This window comes from Paramormyrops kingsleyae, chromosome 4 (genome assembly GCF_048594095.1).
Source record: "Paramormyrops kingsleyae isolate MSU_618 chromosome 4, PKINGS_0.4, whole genome shotgun sequence".
Lineage (NCBI taxonomy): Eukaryota > Metazoa > Chordata > Actinopteri > Osteoglossiformes > Mormyridae > Paramormyrops > Paramormyrops kingsleyae.
The window spans coordinates 11,988,435-12,015,016 of record NC_132800.1 but is presented as its reverse complement, the minus strand read 5'-3'; the positions used below and the strand labels follow the sequence as shown (position 1 = coordinate 12,015,016).

The 26,582-nt window shown below is 47.9% G+C and overlaps 1 protein-coding gene and 1 long non-coding RNA gene across 23 annotated transcripts in view; one reads left to right on the top strand and one right to left on the bottom strand.

Annotated features, from left to right (window-relative positions):
* Positions 1-341: 341 nt before the first annotated feature.
* On the top strand, positions 342-18,378 carry LOC111857646 (uncharacterized). Of its 4 annotated transcripts, none has more exons than XR_011989907.1 (5): positions 342-617; positions 1,545-1,611; positions 1,705-1,784; positions 2,243-2,342; positions 18,180-18,378. It is a non-coding gene; the product is annotated as an uncharacterized lncRNA (long non-coding RNA). The 4 variants fall into 4 exon arrangements; XR_002841409.2 differs by lacking the exon at positions 18,180-18,378 and adding an exon at positions 690-720 and having other exon boundaries at positions 2,243-2,431; XR_002841407.2 differs by lacking the exon at positions 18,180-18,378 and having other exon boundaries at positions 2,243-2,431.
* LOC111857641 (uncharacterized) overlaps positions 4,756-26,582 on the bottom strand; it is a 141,367-nt gene continuing 119,540 nt past the window's right edge. For 7 of the 19 annotated variants that reach the window (XM_072710652.1, XM_072710653.1, XM_072710656.1 and 4 more), the window contains 5 exons: positions 11,647-11,723; positions 8,710-8,764; positions 6,885-7,016; positions 5,203-5,299; positions 4,756-5,000 (listed from right to left, as the gene is read on the bottom strand). In XM_072710652.1, the coding sequence (XP_072566753.1) occupies positions 4,990-5,000; positions 5,203-5,299; positions 6,885-7,016; positions 8,710-8,764; positions 11,647-11,723 (372 nt within the window). In that variant the 3' untranslated portion in view covers positions 4,756-4,989. Of the gene's footprint in view, positions 5,001-5,202; positions 7,017-8,709; positions 8,765-11,509; positions 11,724-26,582 lie in introns of those variants that run through there. The other 12 variants (XR_011989905.1, XR_011989906.1, XR_011989901.1 and 9 more) reach the window with 12 other exon arrangements.

The following is a 26,582-nucleotide window of genomic DNA, read 5'->3' as shown; positions in this document are numbered from 1 at the left end:
GCCAGGGTGTCCAGAGACCACATGACATGCGGCCTAGCGGCGTGGAGGGGTGAGGCAGTCTGCGGGCCAGGGTGTCCAGAGACCACATGACATGCGGCCTAGCGGCGTGGAGGGGTGAGGCAGTCTGCGGGCCAGGGTGTCCAGAGACCACATGACATGCGGCCTAGCGGCGTGGAGGGGTGAGGCAGTCTGCGGGCCAGGGTGTCCAGAGACCACATGACATGCGGCCTAGCGGCGTGGAGGGGTGAGGCAGTCTGCGGGCCAGGGTGTCCAGAGACCACATGACATGCGGCCTAGCGGCGTGGAGGGGTGAGGCAGTCTGCGGCCAGGGTGTCCAGAGACCACATGACATGCGGCCTAGTGGCGTGGAGGGGTGAGGCAGTCTGCGGCCAGGGTGTCCAGAGACCACATGACTCAATAGCATTATGCCTGAGGACTTTATTTTTGTTTCTGCAGGATTCCTGCTAAATGTATTCATCACCCGTACAACTGAGCAGCCCCCTCCTTTCCCCTGGGTGGGGGGAGAGACTGGGAACAGAGAGTGTACTGGCTGACAGCCGTGTGATTGGCATCTAGTAATTTGGAGGCTCCAGCAGTTCGGTCATTGAGGCGCTGAGGTAAGCTGACTAACTTCTGCTTAGTTTGATGTTAAGGGCCTGTGAACTGAAGGCTGTTGGTTTGATTATCAGGACGGGCCACACTGCTGTGACCTTGATAAAGGTACGTAATATGAATTATTCAGAAAATGCCTAAACTCTAAGTTATCTAGCTGTGATATGCATCAATAAGATAAACTGTTTTGTTCTCGCTGTGAGAGGATGTTGCAAATCGGAGCAACCTCTTGTTGGCCATGTAGTAGTTTCCTAGCTGCTGTAATTGCAGAAATCCGTGGTGAGACGTCACTGGCATATTGAAACTTTTGCTTTCCTCATGGAAGCAGCTTAGTTTTATTTTCTTGGGACATGGCTTCCTTACAGAAACTTGGAAGTGGTATCTTCTGTGTAAATGCCACAAATGAAGCAAATTCTGTAGCATCCGATGAATTGCCAAAAATATGCCAAGGTTCATAATTTTATTTATCTGCTTTAAACACCTTAATGTGAGTTTCTGCTGAACTATGTTGGGTGTGTCTGATGTTCCAGTATCGGCATGAGTGCCACTCAAAGGTGTCTGATTTTCTCTGGCTAGAAGCTGCCAATCGTTGCTCAGACGACTTGAACGTGAGCGATGTGCAAGTAGCCATTTGTCAAGCAAAATGCTAACGGACTCCACCTCTATCAAACCTCTTCTAGGGTCATAAATAGCATACAGATGCCTGAGTCTGATTTAGGGACACAGATGCACCCAAAACATTTGCTTGTTATTTTTTACTTATAACCCCTAATGGATGGTCAACCATACCTGCAGTGCTGGGGGTTCGAATCCTGCCCCTGCGCTATGTATGTGGGCAAACCCATAAGACAGGGGCAGAACATGCAAACTGCAAAGATATGCAGATTAGTGATTTACAAATTTCATAATGCATGTTGGTTGCTTCCTTCCAGGGTTTCCGCTGCCTCATGTGCTGTGTTGCCTCGGATTGGCTCCAAACCCCCTGAGGCCGTCTGCTGGGTAAGTGGCTGGAGGATAGAGTATGACAAATATCTTCAGAAACCTCTTGTGTAATGAGTCTGATCTTTTGCTGGACATGTCAATCTGTGGCAGAGCCCATGGAGAAATGGAGAACCAAAGATCAGGGGCTGCTGTTGGACCTCTGGAGACACAGCTTGGGAACTGAAGTCACTGTGAGTAAAACGTAAAGGAAAATAATGCACCATCTTGCAGTGCTGGAATTTATTCTGGGGGGGAGGGGGGCAGGCTTTCTAGGCCATTCATAAGTGTGCTGTGCTCACAGCAGGGTAGTGATTATGGGAAAAGGTGATGTTGGTTGGGAGGGGCGAGGTATCAAACCCCCCCCCTCGGTCTTGCTGGGCTCCCGCTCCTAATTCAACTTGAGGCATAGTCCCCCTCTTGCCACTGCGGGGGCTGACACAGATCGATGGGTCACTGTCCGACGTTTAATTTCATATATTAAAATAGAAAAAATAAATCTGTAGGCTACTTTAAAATAATTAGATGTTTCTGCCTTGGTTAACAGCGAATTAGAAATGTTTGGATTAAGGTAGATGCATTAAACTAATTAGGCTTGAGGGATGATTCAGGACATTATGCAGTTTAATTGATTCACTTCCTCTCCACACAGGCAGAGCTGAGTGCCGGGATATCGCCGCTTACATGACGGAGCTGTGACGAGGTCACGTGATCTCGCGGCTTTACCACTCGTGTGATATGCCCTGATCCTGGTAATTTTCCTTAGGGAAAAACTCCCAGTTAAGTGGATGGATTCTGACAGAAATATAGGTAGAAATTCTGGGCCCCCTGACAAAGTGTCACCTGGGGGGGGCACTGCCACTAGGACTGCCACTTTCAATCGGAAGAAATGCGGGTCCCCCACGGTGAAACTTGCAGAACTGGGGTATTATGTTCCAAGCACATTATTTCATATCCAGCGGCCAATGTAAAGTGCAGGGCCCCCTGAATCTGCTGGGGGGGTGGTCCATGGCCCTCTGACGCCCCTGGATGTCGATGTGAGGCTGCAGCACAGGGTAGATGTCACCACGGTATATGCCATTGTGGACTTCAAGCAACTTAATCAGTTATTTCGGTCAATGTCGGGCCGTAAGGTCTGTGAAGGTAAATGGTAGGTATAAGCAGAGAGGTGTGTGATCATGCTTGTTTAGAGCTTGTGGTGTATTGTGTTATACAAGATTTTAATTTTTTATCATTATTTAATTATTATTATTTTTTAATTATTGCAGTATCGGTCAATAAACACTTCCTATGTAACCACAAGGGGGAGACAAAATTCCAAACCACCAGGTTTTAAAACAAGCTTCTTCGCCTTTTACAATTGGTTGCACATCACTGGTGCACTAGTATTGAGTAGATTAGTGTAGTGATGGTGATGTAGCACTGCAACGGGGTGTGTGTGCGTTCGCCCCCCCCCCCCCCACCCCTCCGGATGATACCTCGGTATATGTTGCTTATCGGTCTTGGCAATCAATCTGTCGATCGTGTTTCACCAGCTGGTGGCCACTGGGTTAGTGATGCTCTATCTTATCAATGTTTAGTAACGTTCCAGAAAGTGTTTTCAGTAAACGTCATATTTAAACTCAGATTCCCATTGGCAACAGTTGTGACTCTTGGGATAATGGAAACCTTTCATTTACAGACCTGCACAAGAGTGTTGGCAGTTGAGCAGGAAACCTACCTCCTTTAGCCAAAGCTTGGTCAGATGAGAGTGTGTAGCACTGGGCTCTGGGCACCTGCCCGTAAGTGACCCTGTTTGCTGCCTGTCGTCAGGAACTTGTACCCCTTGTGGGGGGGTGCTGATGCCACCCTGTAATCAGGTACTCCAGACTGGCCACATGGCATAAATGAATCGGATACTTAGGCAAATTACCTCACCCATTCCAAACTGCCTTGGGGTCAGGAGCAGAGGGGGGTGAGGCTGGGGTTGGAGATGCAGAGTCTAGTTTGTCACCTTTCAGAATAAAATGTTTTTAATGCTGCTTAATGCACTGTGCTGTTATACCTGTAACCTCCTGTTTTAAAAGGATTCACAAGACTAAGAGTCTAACAGTGAGATTTTCTGCTCTGCTCTGAGCTTTCAGCGCGGATTCTGATCTTAGTCCTGATAGGTTCCTCTAGTAGTGCTGAAACCTCAGCCTGCCTCACTTTTACTCCAGTAAGTAGTTTTTCAAACGAGTTGGCAGCTGGCCAATCAGACTGCTCCCCTGCCCTTTTTCAGCCGAAACGGGGAGTGACGTGTTCGTCATGCGAGGACTTGGTTCCCCCTCAGCAGTGCCATCTTTGGACACTCATAGCCTGGGATTTCCCTCACCTCAGTATCGATCCCCGTCAGCACATAGACCCAGGGCTGAGCCTGAGGTTGATCCCCTGTCAATCATTCAGCTCTCACTGGTCCATGAGTACGGATTCTCATGCTCTGCACCTTGGACCTCAAAGCAAGTTACTGGCTGTGCGTGCGTGTGCGTGAAATAGTGAGGATGAGTTTCTAAAATGAGGAACTGAGTGTTGTCTTCTATTTTCAAAATGAAGGCAAATTCTGTGCCCAAAATGTGAACAAGATGAGCTGAATTGAATATTCCTGAAGGTGCGTATTAAATCTTACCTGTAGCTGTAGAATACCGTATGGTTTGTCTGTAGTCTCTTGTAAATGCTCTGTACCTGATTTTATGCTGTTCCAGGTGCACTGAGGAGTAGTGAGAGTCATACCAGCTGAATGCAGGACGGTGCACTTAGAGCTAACTCACAGATGGCTGCTCCATGCGCAGTTACCTAGCCAGGAGTTCTAGCTTGTTAATACACTGGTCGTCAGGTTCAGCTCCAGAGGCTCCCTTTAGTTGTGTGGCCGGCACATCCCTGCAGTAGCGTTTCCGACGCCGTGCAAGACCGAGGAGCCAGAGAGGTGGCAGCTGGATACGCCAGCTGGACGCTGATGTTCGATACGTGTCGGGTGTGAGCCTTTGTGTCCACAGTCAGATACCAGTGACACGCAAACCGCTGTGCGGAAGTGAACACGCAGCCGATCAAACATCTGCCCACCCACGGCACATCCTGTAAAACAGTGTTGAGTTTTTTTGGGTGGGGGAAATAACAGGGAATTTTTTAAATCACTGGTACCCAAATTGCTTTAGTGTATGTATGTTTTATTACATGAACAACATTCCAACAGAGGGCTACAGGGTACAGGGCACATTCACCCAACCGCACCCCTTTATTGCCCAAAAGGCAGTGTGGCACCAGTCTGTTCCAGATTGTCCTTTTAACATCACTGACGGAATTGGGTTTCTGGTGGGAGGCTCAGCAGTACTGGTGGCCATCGGTTGTGGAATTTCATACAGCGAGCTGGGGGAGCGATGAGAGTCAGCAGATCCCTGGGCAAAGAGGAGAGAAGTACGATTCATCTACTGCAGTGGAGCTATGTAATTTACACTCGACCTCCCTATCGGTCCCCCCTCCCAAACAGGCCATGGAGGGTGAGCTTGTCTCCAGGACCACTGGGAGCCCCTGATCAGCCTGCCACACTTCAGCACAGACGAACCCCCCCCCCGCCACCAGCAGGCTTGGCTCACTTACCCTTCTGGGGCACCTGCACTGCCAGCTGAACCCAGCTTGGGCCATTTACAGTCAGCTCAAACGGCTCCTGTAGAGAGGCGGGGAAAGGCCTGCACTGCTGAGAGGATAAGAGTCACAAACGTATAACTTCATGGCCTTGTAAGTTCCTCCAAGGACCCCCCTCCCAGCTTATTTTTAAAAATAAGCACCCAAGGAGAGAGCCTTGCCATTTAAAGTCATTAATGCCCATGAAAAGTAGGAGATGCCAAACGCCCCCCTCCAAAGATACGTGTGACGTTGAATCAGGCGGTCTTCCTGCCAATGCCCCCCCCCCTGAGTGAATAATCATCGCTGTTTGCACCTCTTAGGGCTGATTTATACTTGACACTCATACGTGTACGCATAATGGCCGCCACGCGTGCACCTACGCGAGGAGTTAACACGATGCGTACGTGAGATGCAGTATCACCAAAAAATTGGGGTGGCAGTACGCTCACCTTTTGTCATGGGACTATGTGTTTATATTCGGTAGTTAGTATTAAAGTAACATCTGTTTTGTTAAGAATGAGCGGCCGGAAGCGCTGCATATTTTCAGAGGCATGAGAGAAAATATTCTGAGCACCATTGTGTGCCTCCGTGTACAACGTCTTCAAAATTTAATGGCAGTTTGAGTTTCTAAGGAAGCAGTGTCGTGTATGAAGTACAATGAAACTGTAACTTGAAATTCTGACGTGCCTACTTTCATAAGCATGCATTTCCAATATTTATAAATGTTGGGTTTTATGTTTTGCTAGAACATTTATATTGGCATAGGAAACAAAACTTAGCAAGCTGAGTTTAAAATTCACCGCCGCTACTTTTGCATGAGCTCTGGATGCGCTGCACGCCATTCCTAATCATTTTCATCCTTACTGTTTAAATCACTTATAAATTGATGTTTGTGGGAAATTGATTATTTTTAACTTTTTTCTTTATAAATACTGCAATACTTACAGAAATTATTTTCTGGTGTCCTGCAGCCGAATTACGAAATACTAACTAGTACGAGGTATCTAACGACATGTAATGCGACATTCAACATGCGGTGGTAAAGTAATATGTGGCAGTGGAGCAGTGGTTAGAATACAGAGAATGCTGCAGCAATATAAAAAAATTAGCAACGCGATCGCGGTGGAGAGAGTGAGCGTGCATCATTTCATGTCACAACCTCGTGCGAAAAGTCGATCAAGATGGTTTTCTCGCATTGCCCCCTGGTGGTCATGTCCTTTAATCCTCCAGATAGACGTAAACTACATGTGCAAGTACAGTCAGTATGCTGCTTGCCTTGTGCCTCCTTGCATGAAGTAGCCCCCTCCAAGTGTTCAGGGGCCATCAGTCACCCTCTGGGAGCATGTGGGGGTCCTGGCTGAATATCAAATCTCAGCTATCGCCTCCACACTGACAAAGACTGGGGCGGCTGGGCTTTTGCCACCCACCTTAAGCTCTGTGACTACTGCCCATGTCAGGAAGAACATACAATGTAAGAAAAGAAAAATGCCATTAGGGGAGGATGGAGGATTAAACAAAAGCAAAACAAAAACAAAAAAATGAAAAGAAAACTGCTGACTTAAAATTTCAATATGGCTGCTGCTTGGGACGGCTCCTGTGAGGCGATGCGCTCCTTAGTGACGGGAGGCGTACAGATGAGGCGATGCGCTCCTTACTGACGGGAGGCGTTCAGATGAGCCATCGATCTGCCTTCTCATGCGCAGTGAGGTCACCCAGCTGCCGTTCCTCTCGAGCCCCGGATCAGCATCACCGAGGCGGCCTGATGCCACTGCTTTGGAAGTGATTATCTGTGGGGACAAGTGAAATAAAGGGAGAATGAGTGATCGGATGGGCCTGAAGGATCCTAGAGGCCGGTCACGATGCGGCCCTGCAGGTCCAGACTGATCCGTCCCTGACGAGATGAAGCCCAAGATATACTCAGCCCACGAGATGAGATGAGACACGATATTGGGTTCAGGAGAACGAGACAAGACGATATTTTAACAATATTTTAAGGAAAACTTCAAAGAGGAAATATATTACTGGAAAGCAGCCTTTTATTTGATTAATTTGAAAGACATGCTAAATAATGCAGATGTATGGTGAAATATGTTAAATAATCACCATCATCAGAACAGAAGAAATATCTAGCACTATAAAATATTTCACCACAAACTCAAATGACAGGCTTCTCTCCTATTTGACTTCCCAATTGAACATAAAATAGAATATAAATATAAAATAATATAAATTAAAAAATATAACTTTTTTTTTTAATGTTTTCTTCACCGGTGCAGTGGATTTAAGTAAAGAGCTCTGACGGTGCTGCAAATAGCTTTGCATAGTAGTAGCGTTAGTCGCTGTGTACGGCATTATTTTCCTACAGTGCTTTGTCTGTCACCCTTTCGCCATTTATATTTTCCGCCGGGTCCCCAAAATGCTGCCTCGCAAAAGATTTAAAAGTGTCTGGGGCATCTACTATGGTAAGTTTGTCAGATGCCGACATGCTTACAGCAGGTGATTTGCAGTGCCTTCGCGAGATCGCTTTTCACTACGTGACACGAGATCTCGTTACACCCCTGGTTTTCACACTAATCCTTCATATTCTAAGGCAGGGTTATTCAAATCATGGTCCTTGAGGTCTGAGCCCTGCTGGTTTTCCAGCCTTCCTTCACCTGTGAGCCAGGTGTGAAACCTCTGACCAATCAGAATCAGTAATTATTAAACTAACTACCTGGGAGAACTGAAAACAAGGCCTGGATTCGGAATCGAGGGCCTTAATTGAACAACCCTGTTCTAAGGTTTAGGAATGAAAAGTCAGGAGTGCTTGTGATCACAAGTATGTGTTCCTTGCTACTGTTTCCTTTTTGGGGGGGGGGTGGTTTCAAAAATATATTGTATAGTGATGGAAAGGTTATGCATTCACACCAAAGCCCATGCTTAACGTCCATTGCTGTGTAAAAAGTCTGCTATATAAAGAATCTCATCATAGGCAATCTCGAGCTCGTTTGGTGAACACAGGATAAGGTCAAACTCAGTTCTGTTCCTAAGTACCCAATTAAAATATCAACAATATTTTTTTTACTTCTCTCAAAGCCAAGCTGTATGGTAGGTGATTTCAGCCAGCACCTCACATTTACTTGTCCGCTCACGGACTGCTCATCCACGCCCATTTGAAATAATACTGGAAACCACATTTGGCTTACTGAATTTTTATGCGGACTTCCTAACGACACGCTATAAACCACTGAAGAACAGGCAGCAGGCAGGCGACTACAGGGCTGGAGCATTTTGGCACGGACGCCGAGTAATGGGTACTTAACGGGCCGGGGCATTCCGGCACGGACGCCACGCGGTGGGTACGTAACGGGGCCTGGCGTTTGGGCACGCATGCTGGGTGGTGGGTCTGGGGAATTCACATATGCCGGGTAATGGGTACGTAACGGGGACGGGTTATTTGCAAAGGTAGGGATGATGTTGGAAGTTTTCATTTATACTTACCTGCTGTGGCCTATGGTGGGACAAGATGAACCTCCTAAGAGCTTGAAAAGTCTTTCTGTATGAACAAGGGAAATAAAAACAAAAATATTACAATGGGGGAAATATTAGAAACTTAAAATGCAGACTTGATTCCCCAAGACGCACCCCAAAGATTAGGAAGCTATCAGCGCTCCCCCCAGTACTGCTCGGCTGATTTTCTCACATTGCACAGGGCCCCTCTAAGTCTGTACAGTTCAGGGACGATTCCCTCGTCAATCTGGGCTGCTAGACAGCACCGCAGACATACAATTAAAATACGTAAAGCCCTCTCACAGACAACACGTAGCTGCTCGTTACGGCTGCATGACTGATGGGGGGGGGGGCTCAGTCTGCGTGTGCATTAACCTTGTACAGTTAGGCATGTTCTTGGCCAAAAATGATGAGAAGGTTTTTTTTTTGGGGGAGGGGGGGGATAAAAATATTTTGGACTCAATTAACATTTTGTTACCAAGGAAACCACTATATCACAATATTACAAGTAATGCATCCGTCGTGTTTTTGGAAGAAAAATAATAACTGCGGTTAAACATTTAGGAGATACAGAGAAATACTGTGTATTCATGGTAAAACCGCTTGGCTGAACCTGAACGTGAAACATGTGGTTAGAATAGAAATGAGGCTGCTAAACAGCTTTGTTACGGCACCACTCCTGCACCTGCTCATTTATTAAAAGGGAACCTCAAATAATTTACAGCAATAAGACTCCAACTGCTGTACATCACCTTCTAAATAATCAGATTTTAATTTTTAAGGGCTAAACATAAAATGCTGAGAAGGTGATGGGCTTTCATGTAAACGAGTGTGAAAAAGAGGGGAAAAAGAGGGAGCAATGCAATTGCAGCTGTCAGGTAAAACCAGCCACTGGGCAGTTTAGCTCACTGGGATTAACAAAAGGGAAGTGGGGTCATCGTGCAAGTTGTAGGTAGAAGGTCGTGACAGACCACAGAAGGGGGGGGGGTGTCCACACAAGGCCTGGGCTGCAAAGTCACAGTCTCCAATGATCACTTTTGTGACTATGCAACTGGGCGCATATTACTAGCTGCAATATCACAAAAATGACACTGGCAACTGCTGATTAGCAGGCCAAAAAAAAAACAAACAAAAAAAGGAGGGAAAGGAAAAAGTGAGCTGGCAGGCTCCCTCGGCTGTGGCTGGTGTCGGTAAACACGGTGTGTACGGCGCGAGCTGAGGATGCGGGTCGTGCTCTAAACGGTGTCACGTCCCGCTCTAATCAACCGCTAGCTTGGCGGTCTCTCTTTATAGACGAATGTTGTTGTGCTGCCTCGGAAAACCAGCTGATTAGATGCATCGACATGAAAATCGGAGGAGAAATGGCTCTCCGGAAGCCGGTGATCCTCGTGTGCGTCTGGGTGTCGGGGTGTGGGGGGACTGGGTGACACATAGTGCTAAAGTCAACAACCAAACAGGAATAAGAGGAAAAAATACGACGGAGAAGAGGAGCAGAGGGTACTTTAAGCTGCTCAGAGCCAAAGAGGAGCAGAGGGTACTGCTCAGAGCCAAAGAGGAGCAGGCCCCTCCCCCATACCCCTGAGCTCCAAGGCCTCCTTACGCATGCTCCTCATCATCACCCAGGAGCACATGCACATCCCCGGCGATTCATCTGTCAGGGGTGGCCTCCTCACAAGGACAGCCCTCAAAGAGCTCGCCGTCCGTTGGACGCGCGTATGAATGACAGACGGCCAAGTTTGTCACCGTGTTTTCAACTTTTTTTTTCCAGCTTAAATGAAAGGAAAATATTGAGCGGGGGTGGCTGAAAACTCATTCATTTGGTTTTCAAAATAATGGCAGGGGGCTGGAATAGCTTTGTTAACTACATGCCATGTTTAATTTTGGAAAAAAATTATTTGAATTTACTTCCACTCAATTTTCCCAGAAGGCCCACTGTAGCCTTTGGACAAGCGTGCACCAAAACGAACCCTCCCCCCTCCCCCTGAGGGTCTGCTCTACCTTTGCATCACAGAGAGTTTGCATGAAGGAGCGTTTTATTTCTAATTAGATGCCTGTGTTAAGGGCTGTCTAGCAGCGCGGACAGTTAATTTGCTCTGTAGTCTGACAGGGATGAGAGTCGGGAGGGGAGGATTTTTAGCAGCCCCAGGGCTCATTAAACACACATAGACAGACAGACACACACATACACATACACACAAAGGCAGACAGACAGACACACATACACACACACAGACAGACAGACACACATACACCCACATAGACAGACAGACAGACACACATACACCCACATAGACAGACAGACACACATACACACACATAGACAGATAGACAGACACACATAGACAGACAGACAGACACACATACACACACATAGACAAGCAGACAGACACACATACACCCACATAGACAGACAGACAGACACACATACACACACATAGACAGACAGACACACATAGACAGACACACATACACACACATAGACAGACAGACACACACACATACACACACATAGACAGACAGACAGATACACACACATACACACACATAGACAGACAGACATATACACACACATAGACAGACAGACACACATAGACAGACAGACACACATACACACATAGACAGAGACACACACACAGACACACAAACACGCATACACAGACAGACAGACACACATACACAGACACACATCCCATTTGTCAAATGAAAAAACACACCAATGGACAACCTGATCCGTAAGAAGCTCAAACCCAACACACTGGTGGCCTCACAAAACAACAGCTAGCACCCTTACTGGTGGAATTGTAGGTGGGTTCCGGAACTTTCCGACATGTTCTGGTTGAACTGCAGCGCTAAGTAATAGCGCCTGTTCCATTGGTCCGCAGGTGGGTTTGTGTAGCAGCTCTGCAGCAGTCCTCGCAGCAAACGTACCCCAGAGAGGTCTGTCTTGGAGGACGTCCTGCTGCCCGGATTCTCCAGCAGAGCTGTGACCATCGCAACATTGCCTCCTGCAGGGATGGGGGGAGAGAGACGAGCTGCTCTTAGGGCATTCATTCCCCACGGCTGTGTGGGATGCAGCTAGCGGGCAAAGGTAACACAATGGGGAGGCAACCATAGAGATTTTAAACCATCCTGGAATGCAGACACATTTAAATGCCATCAGAAACATATTAACTAACGAATAAACAAATAATCAATAAAAAGTCAAGTCACTGTCCACGAGACTCTTCCGGAAATTTCACTTCTTTCTACCCGTACATCCTCCCTCCCCATGACAGTTCCCACCCAGGTGGCACTGAACCCATTGTTCCCTCCGCAAAATACCCGCAACGCCCCAGTCCATTTAATCCCCAAACTGCGCGTGGCGCATGGGGGAGGCGGTGGCCCGCTGAGGTCGTTACCGAAATGAAGAATAATACTCGCTTTACGACGGCAATAAAAACGCAATGGCCTTCGCCATAAACTAATCATGTCGGCTCTTAGGACTCTATCTAGCGGGAAAATTACGGGCGGCGCGTGTCGTGAGTGGAGTGGAACGTGGACGCCGACGAGAGTAACAGAGCCTGCCTGTACTGCCGCCTCACGGATCCTAGATCCAAAAATGGGGGAAAATAGGTAACTGAACGTTCCTGGGAGACGGCATAATTAAATGGAACTTCGACAAATGTTTCGCCGAAATAATTTCCTTAATGTATTTTTACTTCTGACAGTTTTTTTTTTTTAAAACATGATCACAGTGTTTGATTAATAGCCTCTTTATAAACTGACCACTTTCAGTACTATCACTCTAACACGTTGAAAAGTGTGCTGATCGTTCCCACTGATGTCTAACCCCACGGCATCCGCCTAACATGGACACAGACATCGTCCGTTTCCCATGCGGAAAAACAAGGACACCTTCAAAATAAAAGTTCTATACCTTATTAAGTGAGAAACTTTTTTAAGCACCTTTAATTTATTGTTGTTTGACCAACACTTAACGCAACTGACGATCATTATAAAATACCACGGTTCGCCCCGATTGTTTTTGATTGCAGTCGAAGGCTTTTTCATATTGAAATGAATGTAAAAATGTAATACTGTAATTAACCGCTGAAAGGGGACCACACAGTCAGTGTATGAGAATAAAAAGGTGGGGGGAACAAGAGAAGGGATGGAGGATGATGTAATGCTGTGTGTGTTGGGGGGGGTGGTGTATCACAGAAGCCTTCCCAGAATGCAACAGATGCCTGGCGGTGGTGGAGACGGGCTTTGCGGTGGATCGTCCTTACATCCTTTAAAAACATCCCTCCCCTCGATGAATTTCGGAAGCCTGCACTGATAATGTGCGATACAGAGATCATCTGTCCACGTTTCCATTATTCAACGTTAAAACATTCATACGCACAGCCTTGGAATGAACTCCCTTTTGTTTCCAGCAGACAATGCATTCATTGCCTAGAAATCTAAAGCAATCGGCCCAAATGACCATCCAGGTCCAGCATGCAGGACTGAAGCAGTGAGCGAATCCACAGCGAATTTGAAAGTATGACGGCTTATAAATCAGACCGAATGAAGCAAAATGGGCGCTGATAGGCGTGGTTAAGTCATGTGACCCCCTTTCAGTTAAACACCCCCCCCAACTGTGGCCCTTCTTACATGCAGCTTCAAACCGGCTTTGTTCCAATTTCCTTTGACTCAAACGGCCACTGTCGTACATTTCAACAAGACGCCAAGGCTCCTCCTCCAACCCAAACTCCTGAAAAACTCACCAAGGACAAAGGTTGTGGAGAGTCCCCTGAAGCGTTCTTTGTGTCCCTTTGTATTGATTTCAAAGGGAAAGCTGACAAGAAGGTCCCATGTTGGCATTTACACTGGACCCCTAACAACTTGGAAGGGGTCATGAACAGCTGTCAATCAAGAACGTCATGTGACTTAACAGCAGTCCGAGAATCCTTCTGTAATACAGGCACTATGGATTTAAATGTTTACACAGGTACACGAGATTCACACTCACCAGTGCGACTGTAAATATACTTTACATATCGGTATTCAGTGGTCCTAACTGAGCTGTTAGCACCTGGGCAAAAGGTTGGCATTAAAACGAGCAGCTCTCCTCAAACTCTCTCAGAAGATGCATTTTGAGTGTGTCCAAGGAGCTGTAAAGACTGGCTACCCACCTCACAATCGCTCACCCCGATTCTTGGGTCGCTCATTGCAACAGACGCTTCTGTCCAAAGCATCCAAAGTGAGGAAAGCGTGGGGTCGGGCAGCAGGGTCTGCCATCACCCAGCACTGCTGAAGCACTTGCGGTTTAGGGCTTTTCTTAAGGGCCCAACAGTAACAGGATCATTTCAAACTCACAACCTACTGGGCACAGACCGTTCCCTAATGCATGGAGGTACACAGTACCCCCAACTGATGAGCTTTCACTGTAGTTGTGTTTCAGACTCCTCAAACCACATATGGCTCACAGGTTTTCACAGCTGGGTGCATGAAAGACAGGGGCTCCCGGCCACTAATATGAGACAGGGGCCCCCGGCCACTAATATGAGACAGGGGCCCCCGGCCACTAATATGAGACAGGGGCCCCACCCAGGAGTAACACCAGCATTCTTTTTTCTCCTTGATGAATAAGTCAGGAGGAGATACCTTGGTGAAAAGGCACATGACTGGCATGGTGAATGCCACATGGTGCATGCTGGGAAATCCCCCAAACCCTAAAAGTCCAGTCATCCAATTGCTTCACAGCAGCCTTAGGGCAAATGTGACCATCTGAGAGGTAATGCTGTGAATGGATGTCAGGCGATCGGCTGCATCTCCTTGACGACCAGATTTTCCTGGGGCCATGCAGTGAATCATCACCATCAAAAGGTGGCAGTTGGGGATCCTTCCCGTCGGGAGTCAAACAAGTGAAGCGCCGCTTCACCTTCCCTTCCATTACTTCAGCGAGCTGCTTTCTTCATTTGCGTCGTGAGGAAGTGGAATTCTAATAAGCTGTGAGACAGACCCTGGGATCCGAACAGGGTTAACGAGATTGAGAATTACAGTGCTCAGAAGCTGGCCGGCCGGCCCGCAGTGCGCTTGCTGTGTGGGTACGTCCAATCAGCCCCCTGCCACATGTGGCAGGCTGGCGACACAGAGGACACTTGCATGCTCACGCAGGGCCACCACGCACACGATTAACCAAGCGAGGGACTGGTCAAGGTACTGGAAAAATGTTAACAACCATTTGTAGTGTTAGGCTGACCTGTGCAGCAGGGGCGACAGTGATTAAGGGCTCAGACTCGCATACAGATGATCGCTGGCTGAATCCCCCAAACCGACTCTACTTTCAGTCTGTACTGTAGGTTTGGTTTATATATTACCAGATAAAATGGTGCCAGGCTGTAGGAGGAGAAAAAAAATGACCTGTTTTGAAGGGTAACAAATTACCGTCGCCAGTCTCGTGACGCATAGATCCATTAGGGTTTGAATTGGTGGTTCTGTTTTACGGGCAGCAGAGCAACACCAAGTGCAGCGCAGAAAGTGAATGACATTTATACTTATTACAATGTAAATGGACGCCATTGTTCAGAAACACTAATTATTGCCCAAACCAATTCAACTCAAGGCAATTATAAGGGAGAGACAGATAAATCATTGGCTTGTGCACATAAAATTGCCTTTAATAGTCCCCCCTTTCTTTAATGAACTGAAATATTAAAAAGCTTAAATTAGCTCTGGCTTAGACAGAAGATTAGCCGAGAGTTAAAAGGTGTAATCGCTTTCGGGAGCAGCAGTGGGCACGCGGTCGCCCGGGCTGGCGGCTAAGTCTGCCAACCCACGGGGACGGCCCACAATTGATAAACAGGAGCAAAGCCTGATGGGAGTTATTACTGCCGCTCAATGCGCCTCTTCAACCGGCTTGATAAAGCCCCAGGGCCACACTCAAGGTCACGCTTCTGTACTTTTGCCCCTCCCCGGGGGGGTGCTGCTTTTTCCTCAGGGACGCTGGTGGTGGGGGCTAGCCTGTAGCCACTATCCTGTGGCGTAGAATGGCTCAAGGACGCAGGCAGCAAGGATGCAAATGATCAAGAATCGCTCTGTGAATACCGAGAATGCAGCAGGGCTGCAGAAGTGGTCAGGGCTTTACACAGCCGGGGCTCAAAGAGTAACGATAATAACGGAAGTTTTCTGAACAGTGGTGGCCCGGAATCTCCGGAGCTCGGAATTCTGCAGCTGGACCTGGCTGAGGATCCCCCGCAGAGGGAGTTGATTTCATCCCGGCGACACTGAAATCATCATAAAACGCTTCTCGGCAGAGCCGGGCTGCAAGAAGGAGAGCAGTATGGATAGTTACACAAGTCCTGCGGATAAAGATGGCCTCCGGTGCGATACGCACAGCCCACGGGGGTGAATCACACAAGCGAATGTGTCTAACTTCAACCTCTTCCCGGCTTAATTCTGCTCATTTATCTGCATGCTGGGTAATGCCATCAACGGTGACTCTACACAGATTCAAACAGAGTAATACTATAATAACTGGGGGCTAAAATTACTCTCTCCTGAGATTTGAGCTTGAAGTCTTTTGGTCAAAAGCACTGGTCACTTGACCATCAAGCCACTGGTTGAGCCTCATCGACAAGTTCCAATGTAATGACAAGTTGATGGCTGAGGTAGGTACTTCTGCAGGAAGCTAAGCCTGATCCCGCTGGCTGGTTTGGAGATCTGATGACTAGGTCACTAGCAATATGCTACTGCAAGAAGATTTCACAGAGAAGAGTCACGTATTTCACCAAAGCTTCATGACCTTACGAAAGACCACTCTGTCTGATGCCTACGCAGTCAAGCATCAGCCTGAGCCCAACACACCTGACCTAGTGTTCCAGAAAGCAGCAAGCACAGCCCATCTCTGAGCTATCCTTCCCCCCAGATCTGCCTCTCTCCAGCCCCCAATCCTCTGACACAGAAAGTGGAGGCGTCCTTCACACAACCCCCCCCCCCCCCCGACCCCCAAAAATTCAGGGGGGAGGGCTGGGGAGAGACTATTTACTTCAGGATGATTATCTTGAGACATAATGAAGAGCGAGAACAAACGTTGACAGACATAATTATGGAAATGTAGCTGTGTGCAGGCAGGCAGGCAGCGGCTCCTGGTGCAGTAATTACCGACCTTTTCATCCGCCTGCTCCTGCCTCCGTCATGGCTGCTCTTTATCCTGTCTGCTATTAATATTGGCGGCACGGGGGTGGGGGTGGGGGGGGGTCTGTTATTTCTTTGTTTCATCTTAACGGTGCCAAAGAATATCGACGCGCACACGTCTTGCGGGACACATGCCGGGCGCATCGCGAATGGCGGGACAAAAGGGGCCCCTAAACCCCCTCCCAACCGGATTAGGACAGCCTACGGGCCGGTACCAGCATCTACAGAATCCCGATTTGCCTTTTTCCATGTCAGATAACCAGCCAGGAGTTCCATCATAACCCACTGTCGACACGCCCATTGCTGGCCCCAAGATCCGGTCAGGCAGACTAAACGCCCACGGTGGCAACATAAACGATTTTATTTAACTTCACCGCGCACATCCAACCCCAGGTAATCCACATCTGATTCCTGGTATTTATATTAATGGTATAAGAAGAAGTACAATTTATTTCATCAGGCGTTTCACACTTTTGGTGTTTAAAAAAAACAAAATAGGGACTGGAAGGTGCGGCTCGGTATTGAATCCCAGCCCGTCTCTGCGATCTTCATATTTGAAATGCATAGTTTTCTGTTCTTTTAATGGATTTCCTCTCTATCAGCCCCGGGGGAAATCATAAATTGCATTTATTTTCAACGTTAAAAAAAAAAAAAAAGGAAAACAAACAGAAAGCTGGAACGGAAGCGTTCCGTGATGCGTTTCTCTGATTTTTCTTTTTTTTTCTGAGTTTGTTTTTCAGCACACAGGCAAATGTACTTGGGACATGGGCAGCGACAAACGAGTTGGGGCTGAGTCCAGCCCAGGATGACAGGAGTCGAGGCTAGCTGCTTCTCACCGGGTCTGAAAACAGACTAGTGGCTTGTATCACAAATCGGGATTTGTTGGTTAGCTAGATAGCTTGCCAGATTTAAGGTACCCCAGGTTAAAGGGACTTTATCTTTGTTCACTTACATATAGCCCAGACTACCTTAAATCTGACAAGTTATCCAGCTACCCCAAACATGTAGCTTCGTGATACAGGCCCCAGAAGCCTGAAGAATGTAAAATGGCATGCAATAAAAGGAGGATGCGCTTTACACAGGCTCGGCGCCCCCGCCTTTTGAAGAGGGAGGCCATTTTGTATGCGGACAGAAGCTCGGGCCGAAGCCGGCCTTGATGCAATCTGAAGTGGCCCTCTCACTTTCCTCCTCCAGAGCTATTGCGGTGCCATGATCTGAAGCAGGCACGGATCGGCGCCTGAACGGACCCTCTCTGTGCTCATCAGGCCGGGAGATTGAACCTTAATTTTTTTTCCCTCCAGATCCCCATTGAGAGGCCAGCACATGCAGGCCCCGCTGCCGGACCGAAATCCGTCTGAGCCTCATTTAAGGTTTGCTTTTACCCTTCCAGAAAAGCTTGATTTTGAGGATGTGAAGGACTGTGCTCATTTTAAGGTAAGAATGTAGAGGAAACAACCTAAGATAAGACCTTTTAAAAGACATGTATAGACTTAAAATGAATATTATTCTAGCTGGTCAACAAGTAATACACATTATTTGCAGTCACTGACAGATTTTGTTTCATGAAGACCTGCCTTGACGATGAAATACAAAAAAAGAAGAGAAATAAATAAAAGCGTAGCTTTAAGTTTAGCTGATGGAAAAGAGGGACCTTCATGACACGACTGCACCTCAGAGCTGCGTGGATCTGATGAAATGTGCAGGAAATACGGAGAAGGGGAACGCCGCAGACAGCCGAGGTCCTGCTGACATCTCACGCTACTGATGAGAAACGTTTTAGCGGCCGAATCGTGCCGCTATTTTACTCTATGAAAGAGGGGAGGCCAACCTGCGGGTCAGACTGCAGGCAGGCTTTGGATGTAGCGGCCTTCGGTTCAGGAGTCGAGTGCAATTTATATAAAGCGAACATGCATTAGACTCCAGATGTAAAAGGTGTAACAAGACATAAAAAGACTGCCACCAGCCCCGGGGATCAGTGTAAGACTGGGCACTTGCTTTATGCTCACAACAGTACATACCAGACTTATTTCCGCAAAAAGAAACGGGATGTAGCATCCGTCAAGAGCATCCGCAGAATCAAAAGCTGTAAATCAATCAGAATCAAAAAGATCTATGTACAGCTTGCATGACTAAAAAAAAAATAATCTTTTTTTACATGTGACAAATAACAGCATTAGCACGCTAACTGTAATGAATAACCTACAACCCATACGTCTAAAGTGAATTAAATAGCATGCAATTAAGACTTCACCCATTTATGCTCCTGGGTATTTCAGCAAGGCAGTATTGGTGCGATCCCTGTCTGGCTCCCGGCTGCTCGTGACCCAGTATCAGGGCCATGGAAGTGGGAAAACTGGGAAACCTGATATTGTACCCTATTCAAGGACAAAACAATTCCGGAAAAGAAGGCCTTAATCAGCCCCCCCATCATTGAAACTGCTACACCACCTACCGGCCCCAGTAAAAACAAAATCAAAATTTTTCTGATTACAAAAACTTTCTATGGTGCAGCTTTGTGCTGCCTGTCAGTTTGACTGAGTGCTCAGAACCTGGAAAGCAGGAATCTGTCCTATTTCTTATCAACCTTAGGAGGGCAGGTGAATTATGGAAGGGAAAAAAAATCAATGAAATCCAGCAGTTAATTGGTTTGAACCCTCCTGCACCTTTTGTCAAAATCAGCTCATAATTAAAAAATATACATACATCAATTAAGGCCACGGTGCCCACAGGAGAGGGGGACTGTAGATGGACGGACAATTAGCCTTTCAGGAATAACACACACCTATTACGCACTTACACTGGAATATTCCATATAAAAGAGATCTTAAGGCAGCTAATAACATGCATGGCATACAATCACTCAGAAAGATACAAATCAATTAATCACCTCACAACAGTCTGGAAGAAGACTGTCATGTTGATTTGTGTTTGTGATTAAACAGTGTGCATATACCAGGCAGCAGACATTACTTATATTAGTGCACTGAAAAAAACCAGCATCCACATCCTGATTTTTAATTTTACAGTGAGTTAGACTGAGGGACAAGCAGGTATTTAGCTAATTAATGGACATGAAATGGAGTAATGGTGCATAAATGTAACAGATATCAGAAAATGGGGCCATGGTTAAGCCATTTAATAAAAAAATATCTCATTTAAAGTTTATGTTTATAAGCCCCCAAGTCATTTGATGGGAAATTTAACAGGTTATATTTTCCCACACTTTAAAGATACCGACAAACGCAGCCTAAATTGCATATAAACTTGACATTAGATTATAACAGTCTTAATATAATTTGCAGCACCCTGTTAATCTTATATTGTGAAAAAGGGGATTTTTACAATGTTACCATAAGAGAAAGGCGATAGTTTGGGGTAATGAAAATGAGCCATGGCGCAAATATTCCACAGGAAATGACACAAACCACACTGACTGTTCTGTAGGGGCTTCTCAGTGTTTGATTAATATCCAAGTGCGCCTCTTTTCTGGAGGGTTTGCACAATTGTACTGACGGCCGTCAAGTTGAGCGGGGCACTGTAATGGACACCCGCTACACTGGCCGTCAAGCTGAGCGGGGCACTGTAATGGACACCCGCTACACTGGCCGTCAAGCTGAGCGGGGCACTGTAATGGACACCCGCTACACTGGCCGTCAAGCTGAGCGGGGCACTGTAATGGACACCCGCTACACTGGCCGTCAAGCTGAGAGGGGCACTGTAATGGACACCCGCTACACTGGCCGCCAAGCTGAGCGGGGCACTGTAATGGACACCCGCTACACTGGCCGTCATGCTGAGCGGGGCACTGTAATGGACACCCTCTACACTGGCCGTCATGCTGAGCGGGGCACTGTAATGGACACCCGCTACACTGGCCGTCAAGCTGAGCTGGGCACTGTAATGGACACCCGCTACACTGGCCGTCAAGCTGAGAGGGGCACTGTAATGGACACCCGCTACACTGGCCGCCAAGCTGAGTGGGGCACTGTAATGGACACCCGCTACACTGGCCGTCAAGCTGAGCTGGGCACTGTAATGGACACCCGGTACATTGGCCATCAGTTTTAGGTTTTCGATAGCTATGGAGGTCCATTTGCAAAGTGCGATTTGAGACTTCAGATTTCGGTAAAGAATTTTCTCTCCTTTTCCAGTGCGGAGGTAACATCTTCATGAGGCTTGAAATTGTGACAGGAGTGCTCCTCTCTCCTTTTCCATCACAGGGTTGTAGCCACACCCCCTGCCACTGTGACCATGCCCTGGACTCAGGAATCATTCCCCAGTCTCCCTCCAGCAGTATCCCATCCACCAGCTTCCTCCGTTCCTGCCATGCAGCTGAGTCACTGCTGGAGGTCCCTTGTCTCTGGGAGAACCAGCCAGCCTTGCTGCGAGAGGCTGCAGCCTCCTGATGGGACGCCCATCCTCTGTGGTGAAGGGGGGGGGCGCTGCTCAGGGCTCATCCTGGCTGTGGCTGCATTGTCGACTGGTAGCTAAGGGCAAGTATGGTAGAAAACCTGTGGCTTACTGTGTGTGGGGGGGCTGGACCAGGCCACTGTACGGCTCCCACTCCCATCTCAAACACGTCTGCGGGGATGGCAAAGTAGAAGGCACTGAGCCTGAACGTCATGGAGACTCAACTCCAGCCATACTTGGATGATAAGCAGATGAGTTCTCCTTCCCAATGGTGCCTATTTTTAGGGGCTTATAATGCTAATCTTTTCAGCTAAATCTCATTCTCACAAAGACCTTTCTGTCATGGACTGCTCTGTTTCAGCCAGTCAGTACACTGTTCCCAAAGTATATTCACCTCAACAATGATAAAAAATGAAGAACATTCCAACCAAACCTAATCAAACCAAAGTAAGACAGCCAATGCGGAAAAAGCACCGGCAGTCAGGTTCAAAAACATTTGACCAGGCTGTTGTCTCTGTGCCGCATAAGGTACGTGCCATAGTTAACGTGCAACTTAAGTTTACGGCGCCCCCTAGTCGAGCATAGCCTCCACTACCTGGACCCCAAAAACAAAATTTACACAGTGACTCATGACAGTTCAGTCCAGAGCCACACATTAAAAAAAATATAAAATAAAATAAACAACAAAAGGACAGATCCACCTGTGATGTTTTTTACACATACAAAGAATAGGCAGCTTGGGGGTCATGAAGCTTTTCTTTTTCCCCTTAATCGTATGTTTTGCTCCAATCCCAGAGGGGACACAGAATGAAGAAACAGTGTACGGTGTAAACACACACACATGCACCTCTGGATGCATGTTAGCAACATGGACGCGTTCCTGCGTTGGCATACCGTAAAAGGCCCCGCCCCCTTAAGTGAGGTGGCCCCACCCCCTTAAGTGAGGTGGCCCCGCCCCCTTAAGTGAAGTGGCCCCGCCCCCTTAAGTGAGGTGGGGTGGGGGTTACTGCCACAAGGGATCAGCAGTACCATCGATCAGTTCCCTCACCTCTGAGCAGGGTTTCGAAAGGCTGAGGAGTGAGTCCGCTTCCGGTGTTTGGCCTTGGACAAAGCCGAGGATCACGTTGATTGCGCAAGAACCCTCCCCGAATCCTTTCTGAGGTGCTGGAACTTAATTAACCAGAGACAAAGCAAAGCGGAGGAGAAAGAGCAGGGTGGGGGCTGGGGGGGGCTCCAAACGAGATCCAGACAGTCTGAGCCTGCTCTCACTGCCAGCAATGTGCTCTTCAGGTAGAGAATAAAATCTGAGCATCAAAACCCAAGACGGAGGCTGATTCTCTTTGTGCTGGGAGCTTACGACAGTCAGGAGACGGAGAAAAGAAATGACCTTTTTTAGGGTGCAGTTTCCCCTTCAAGACTTCAAAAAGAAGAGAGAAAAATCACGTAAAAAGAACGTTAAATGTCCTTGTTACGGAAATCAACTGATCTTGAAAGGAAAGCCATAAGGCAGATAGCACTTGGAAAGACGCAGGAAAGAGACAGGAGAGGGTGGTGGGAATGTGGGAGAGTCATGACCCGCAGTGCTCTGCTTTAGTAGCACTGTACACACAACTGCCAGTGTATGTACAGTGAAGTCCACCACACTTACTAAAACTTAATTATTACATTTGTATTCCTTTTCATTTAACAAATGCATTTAATGTACTTTTGCTGACTTAAGTATTAACACAGCAGTAATAGCACGTCACAGGAGGAGTGAAGCGGTTTAAGGTCATTTGAAGTGTCTTTCTGAGGGACACAACTGAAAAGCTTATTTTGTAAGCTGTAACCTCCTTTTAAGGTACTTAAACAGACCGACGCCGTCTAGTGCCACGGCATTTAAAAGCCATAGAATGTATCAGAAGTCGTAACCTCCTGCCCGAAGCAGATTTGATTATAAAAGTCACTTCAACCCCCACCCACCAGAAATTACTCAGAGTGACTCTGCATCGCGGCATAACTATGAAGCCACAACCCCAATTACATGAAACGCCAATAATGTGGACCCCCCCCCCCCCCCCCCAAGACAACAGCCATGATCAGGGACCCGGATCGCAGCCAAGTCTGTCTGCTGCCCTCGCCAGACTGAGCCTGGGGTGGGGTGCAGCTCCAGGGACCCGGCTCAACGCGAGGGGCCGAGTGGTAGCCCAGCCATGGTGAGAAAATCTGCTTTAACAAGATTAGGGTAATGGCATGGGGACTGTCTGCAAAGGAGGGGCCAAACTCCTCCTAGCCGCCCATAAAACATCCAATTAATGAAGGAAGCGCTCAGAAGACAGCCGGCCGTATGCACACCCGCCATCCCGGTCGGAGAGTGCCGGAAAAGCCATCCAGGAGGCCCCGGCATCATGGCGTGACTCGGTCCAGTGGCACCTGGCTGCTCACGTGGGGTTTTCGGGAACAAAGCGAGACATAAAGAATAGATAAGGGAGCTCTGCGTGCTGCTGGGGGTATCCCTGATACGGCACATGCTCCAGGGTGACCCAGAACCCCAGGACGGCGATCTACCAGGCCTCTGACAAAGGGAGAGCTGCGTGGGGCTCACACACCGAGAGGGGGGGGGGGGGTTCCCACACACAGCTGGCACACAACGGCAACCTTGAGCAAGCAGATTAACAACATGGGACTGGAAAGTTTGGAGGGATTTGCACAAAGGGCACGACCCAACTGCCTGGTAACCATGGCAATTTAATCCTTTGAGCAGAGGCTAAGGTTATGCGGATGGCCAAGGCTGGAGTTTGCCGTCAGGACCATCGAAGCCAAGGAGAGCCAGAGAGATCCGAGTGCACCATCACTGCGCCTTCATTTTCAAGTACTTGACGGTCCCCATTTCCCTCGTTGGCATTCCTGAAGTGAGGGAGACGAAGGCCCCTTTGAAGCTCAGTGCTCTGTGATGTCATAATGGAGCCCCGCATTCTGAGGAACAGGCGCCTTAGCAGAACTCACACTTCCTCCCTAAGCGCTACATTGCTGTGGGGCTTGACAGGCCGCAGGCCCTCCTCCCCACGGAGCCAATCGTCAGCTGAAAATGACAGTGTAATGACACTGCTCGACCAATTTTGGTTTTGCCTCTCAAATTGGCTCTCAACGGATTTTAAACCTCCAGCAGATCATAGATTACATCTTTTTATTTTTTTCTTTTTCTCTGAAACTAGTAAGCCGCCCCTGCCTAAATTCTAACCCCCCCCCCCCCCCCCCCACCGGGGTGGTCTAGAAGGCTTTCGATCGATGCCACCACTGGAGAACCCTTCGTGTAGGAGGATTACCGCCAGCCAATCAAGAAGAAAAGGGCGCTTGCTAGTCCATCAGATGGGATCGGCGGTAGGCTGACGGAGATTTGAACGGCATATGGAGACGAGACTGTGACCTGCTGCTGTTGTCAGGGCAACCTCTCTATTGCCAAATATTGTGGCAGAAGTTCCAATAACAAACATATTGTTTGGTGTTTAGCTACTGTGCCCCCGGGGAGCACTGCTCCAGCCCTGAGGTCATTTCCGAAGGCATGGGGCCTCATCAGCACGGCTCGCTGATGAACTCGTACAACCCGGTCTCTCATTTACACCTGCTCTCACAATCTGACTTGTCTGACTTTTCTGACTGTAGCTGTCCATGGTGCTGAAGCCTGATCACACCGGCGGAGAGACGGAAAGCATCACAGAAAAACGTGGCGAGCGCAAAGACAGATTTAATATTACATATCAGACACTCAGAAAAACAGGAATCGGCAGAACTGCCAAGGAGGCAGGCCGAGGGCCAAGGATCTGACAGGGGCCTGATCTTGTACCCTTCAGAAAGGCACCAGAAGTAAATGACTTGAGAAAAACATGCACTTGTATTGCATTGTACCAGTATGCAAAAGTGCATAATTTCTGAGTGTAAAAATGAGTTTCAGGCAGGGCTTTTTTCAGACATATGGAATGTGCCTGTGAACACCTGAGACTGGCTTAACGTCAGCCTCTGTGAGCACATGGGTGTGACCGACGGTTTTGAGCCACACAGTCACGCTCCCAGTCCGCGTTTGTGGTTTTCTGGCTGGCATAGAACAACAAACAGCAGCTGTCTTCCTCGGACACTGACAAACCCAGACAAAGAGCCCAGACGGATCAAAAGGTTCAGTTATCCCTGCTGACCAGACGTAGCGGTCTCCCGACGGCTGACCCCGATTCCTTGAGGTTATGACACACTGCCTCCTGCTGGACTGCGCTATCCAGCCACGCTGTTATAAATACACCCGTCTGAGCATTTAGCCGCAGAAGGAAATGGAGACGGATGGGAGTGAGAGCGACAGGAAGAGGGCAGCAGGGCTCCGGGGATGAGAGAGATATGCAGTCACAGTCAGCAACTGCAAAGTGATCGCCGACACTGGAATGAATGAAATTGAAATCAAATACGACATACTGCACCGTTTGCACTGTCGGGAGTGAAATAAATTACTCTGCTGTAATAAAACGCACACTGGAAGGTACGAGGTAACCTCGTCCTTAAGTTCGTCTCTAACGAATAAAGCTGGAGCACTGCCAAATTAAAGCAGTCCATTGTATCTGACGCTGCCGGCTTAATAAAAAAGGATAAACTCCCCCCAAAAACGGGAAAGGAGGCAGTGGGAGCTCTGCATGACACTGGTTGGCTAGGGACTGATATTTCATTCCGGACGGGTCTCATCACGGAAAGCAGCATCAGTCTTCATTTAGTGTCGGGGGGGGTTAAAGACAGATAAGGGGGGAGGAGAGAATGATGGTGATAAGGATTGAGGGAGCGAGGGAGGCAGAGAGGAATGGAAATGAAAAACAAAGATAAACAAAATGAGGGAGAGATCGACTGACAGACAGAAAGACGGAAAAAAAGGGGTGGAACCCTCTGACAGTGCTTTGTCTGGGCCACGTCTTACCCTCAAAGAATCTCCTCTCTGTTGCTTAAATTGCGTGTTTACTAATTGCTGGTTATGATTAATATGCTAATTGCCTCACACATGCCAGTGCCAGGCACTCGGTCAAAGGAACTTTGATTATTTTCTTTTATATGAATTCGAACGAAAGTGAGCGACGAAAACAACGCAGGCGATGTCACACGCTGTCAAAATTTCAGGCACAGATGCTAGAGAATGTGTGACGCAGGCAAACAGTGAGAGAGATCAGCAGATAAGCAGGACCGAATAAAGGAGAGAGACTGTATTTCAGCCTGTGTCCGGGCCTCACTTATTTATTAATTTTTGTGCTGGTCTTTGGAAACACTGCGACCGCCTTCTGCCCTTCAAA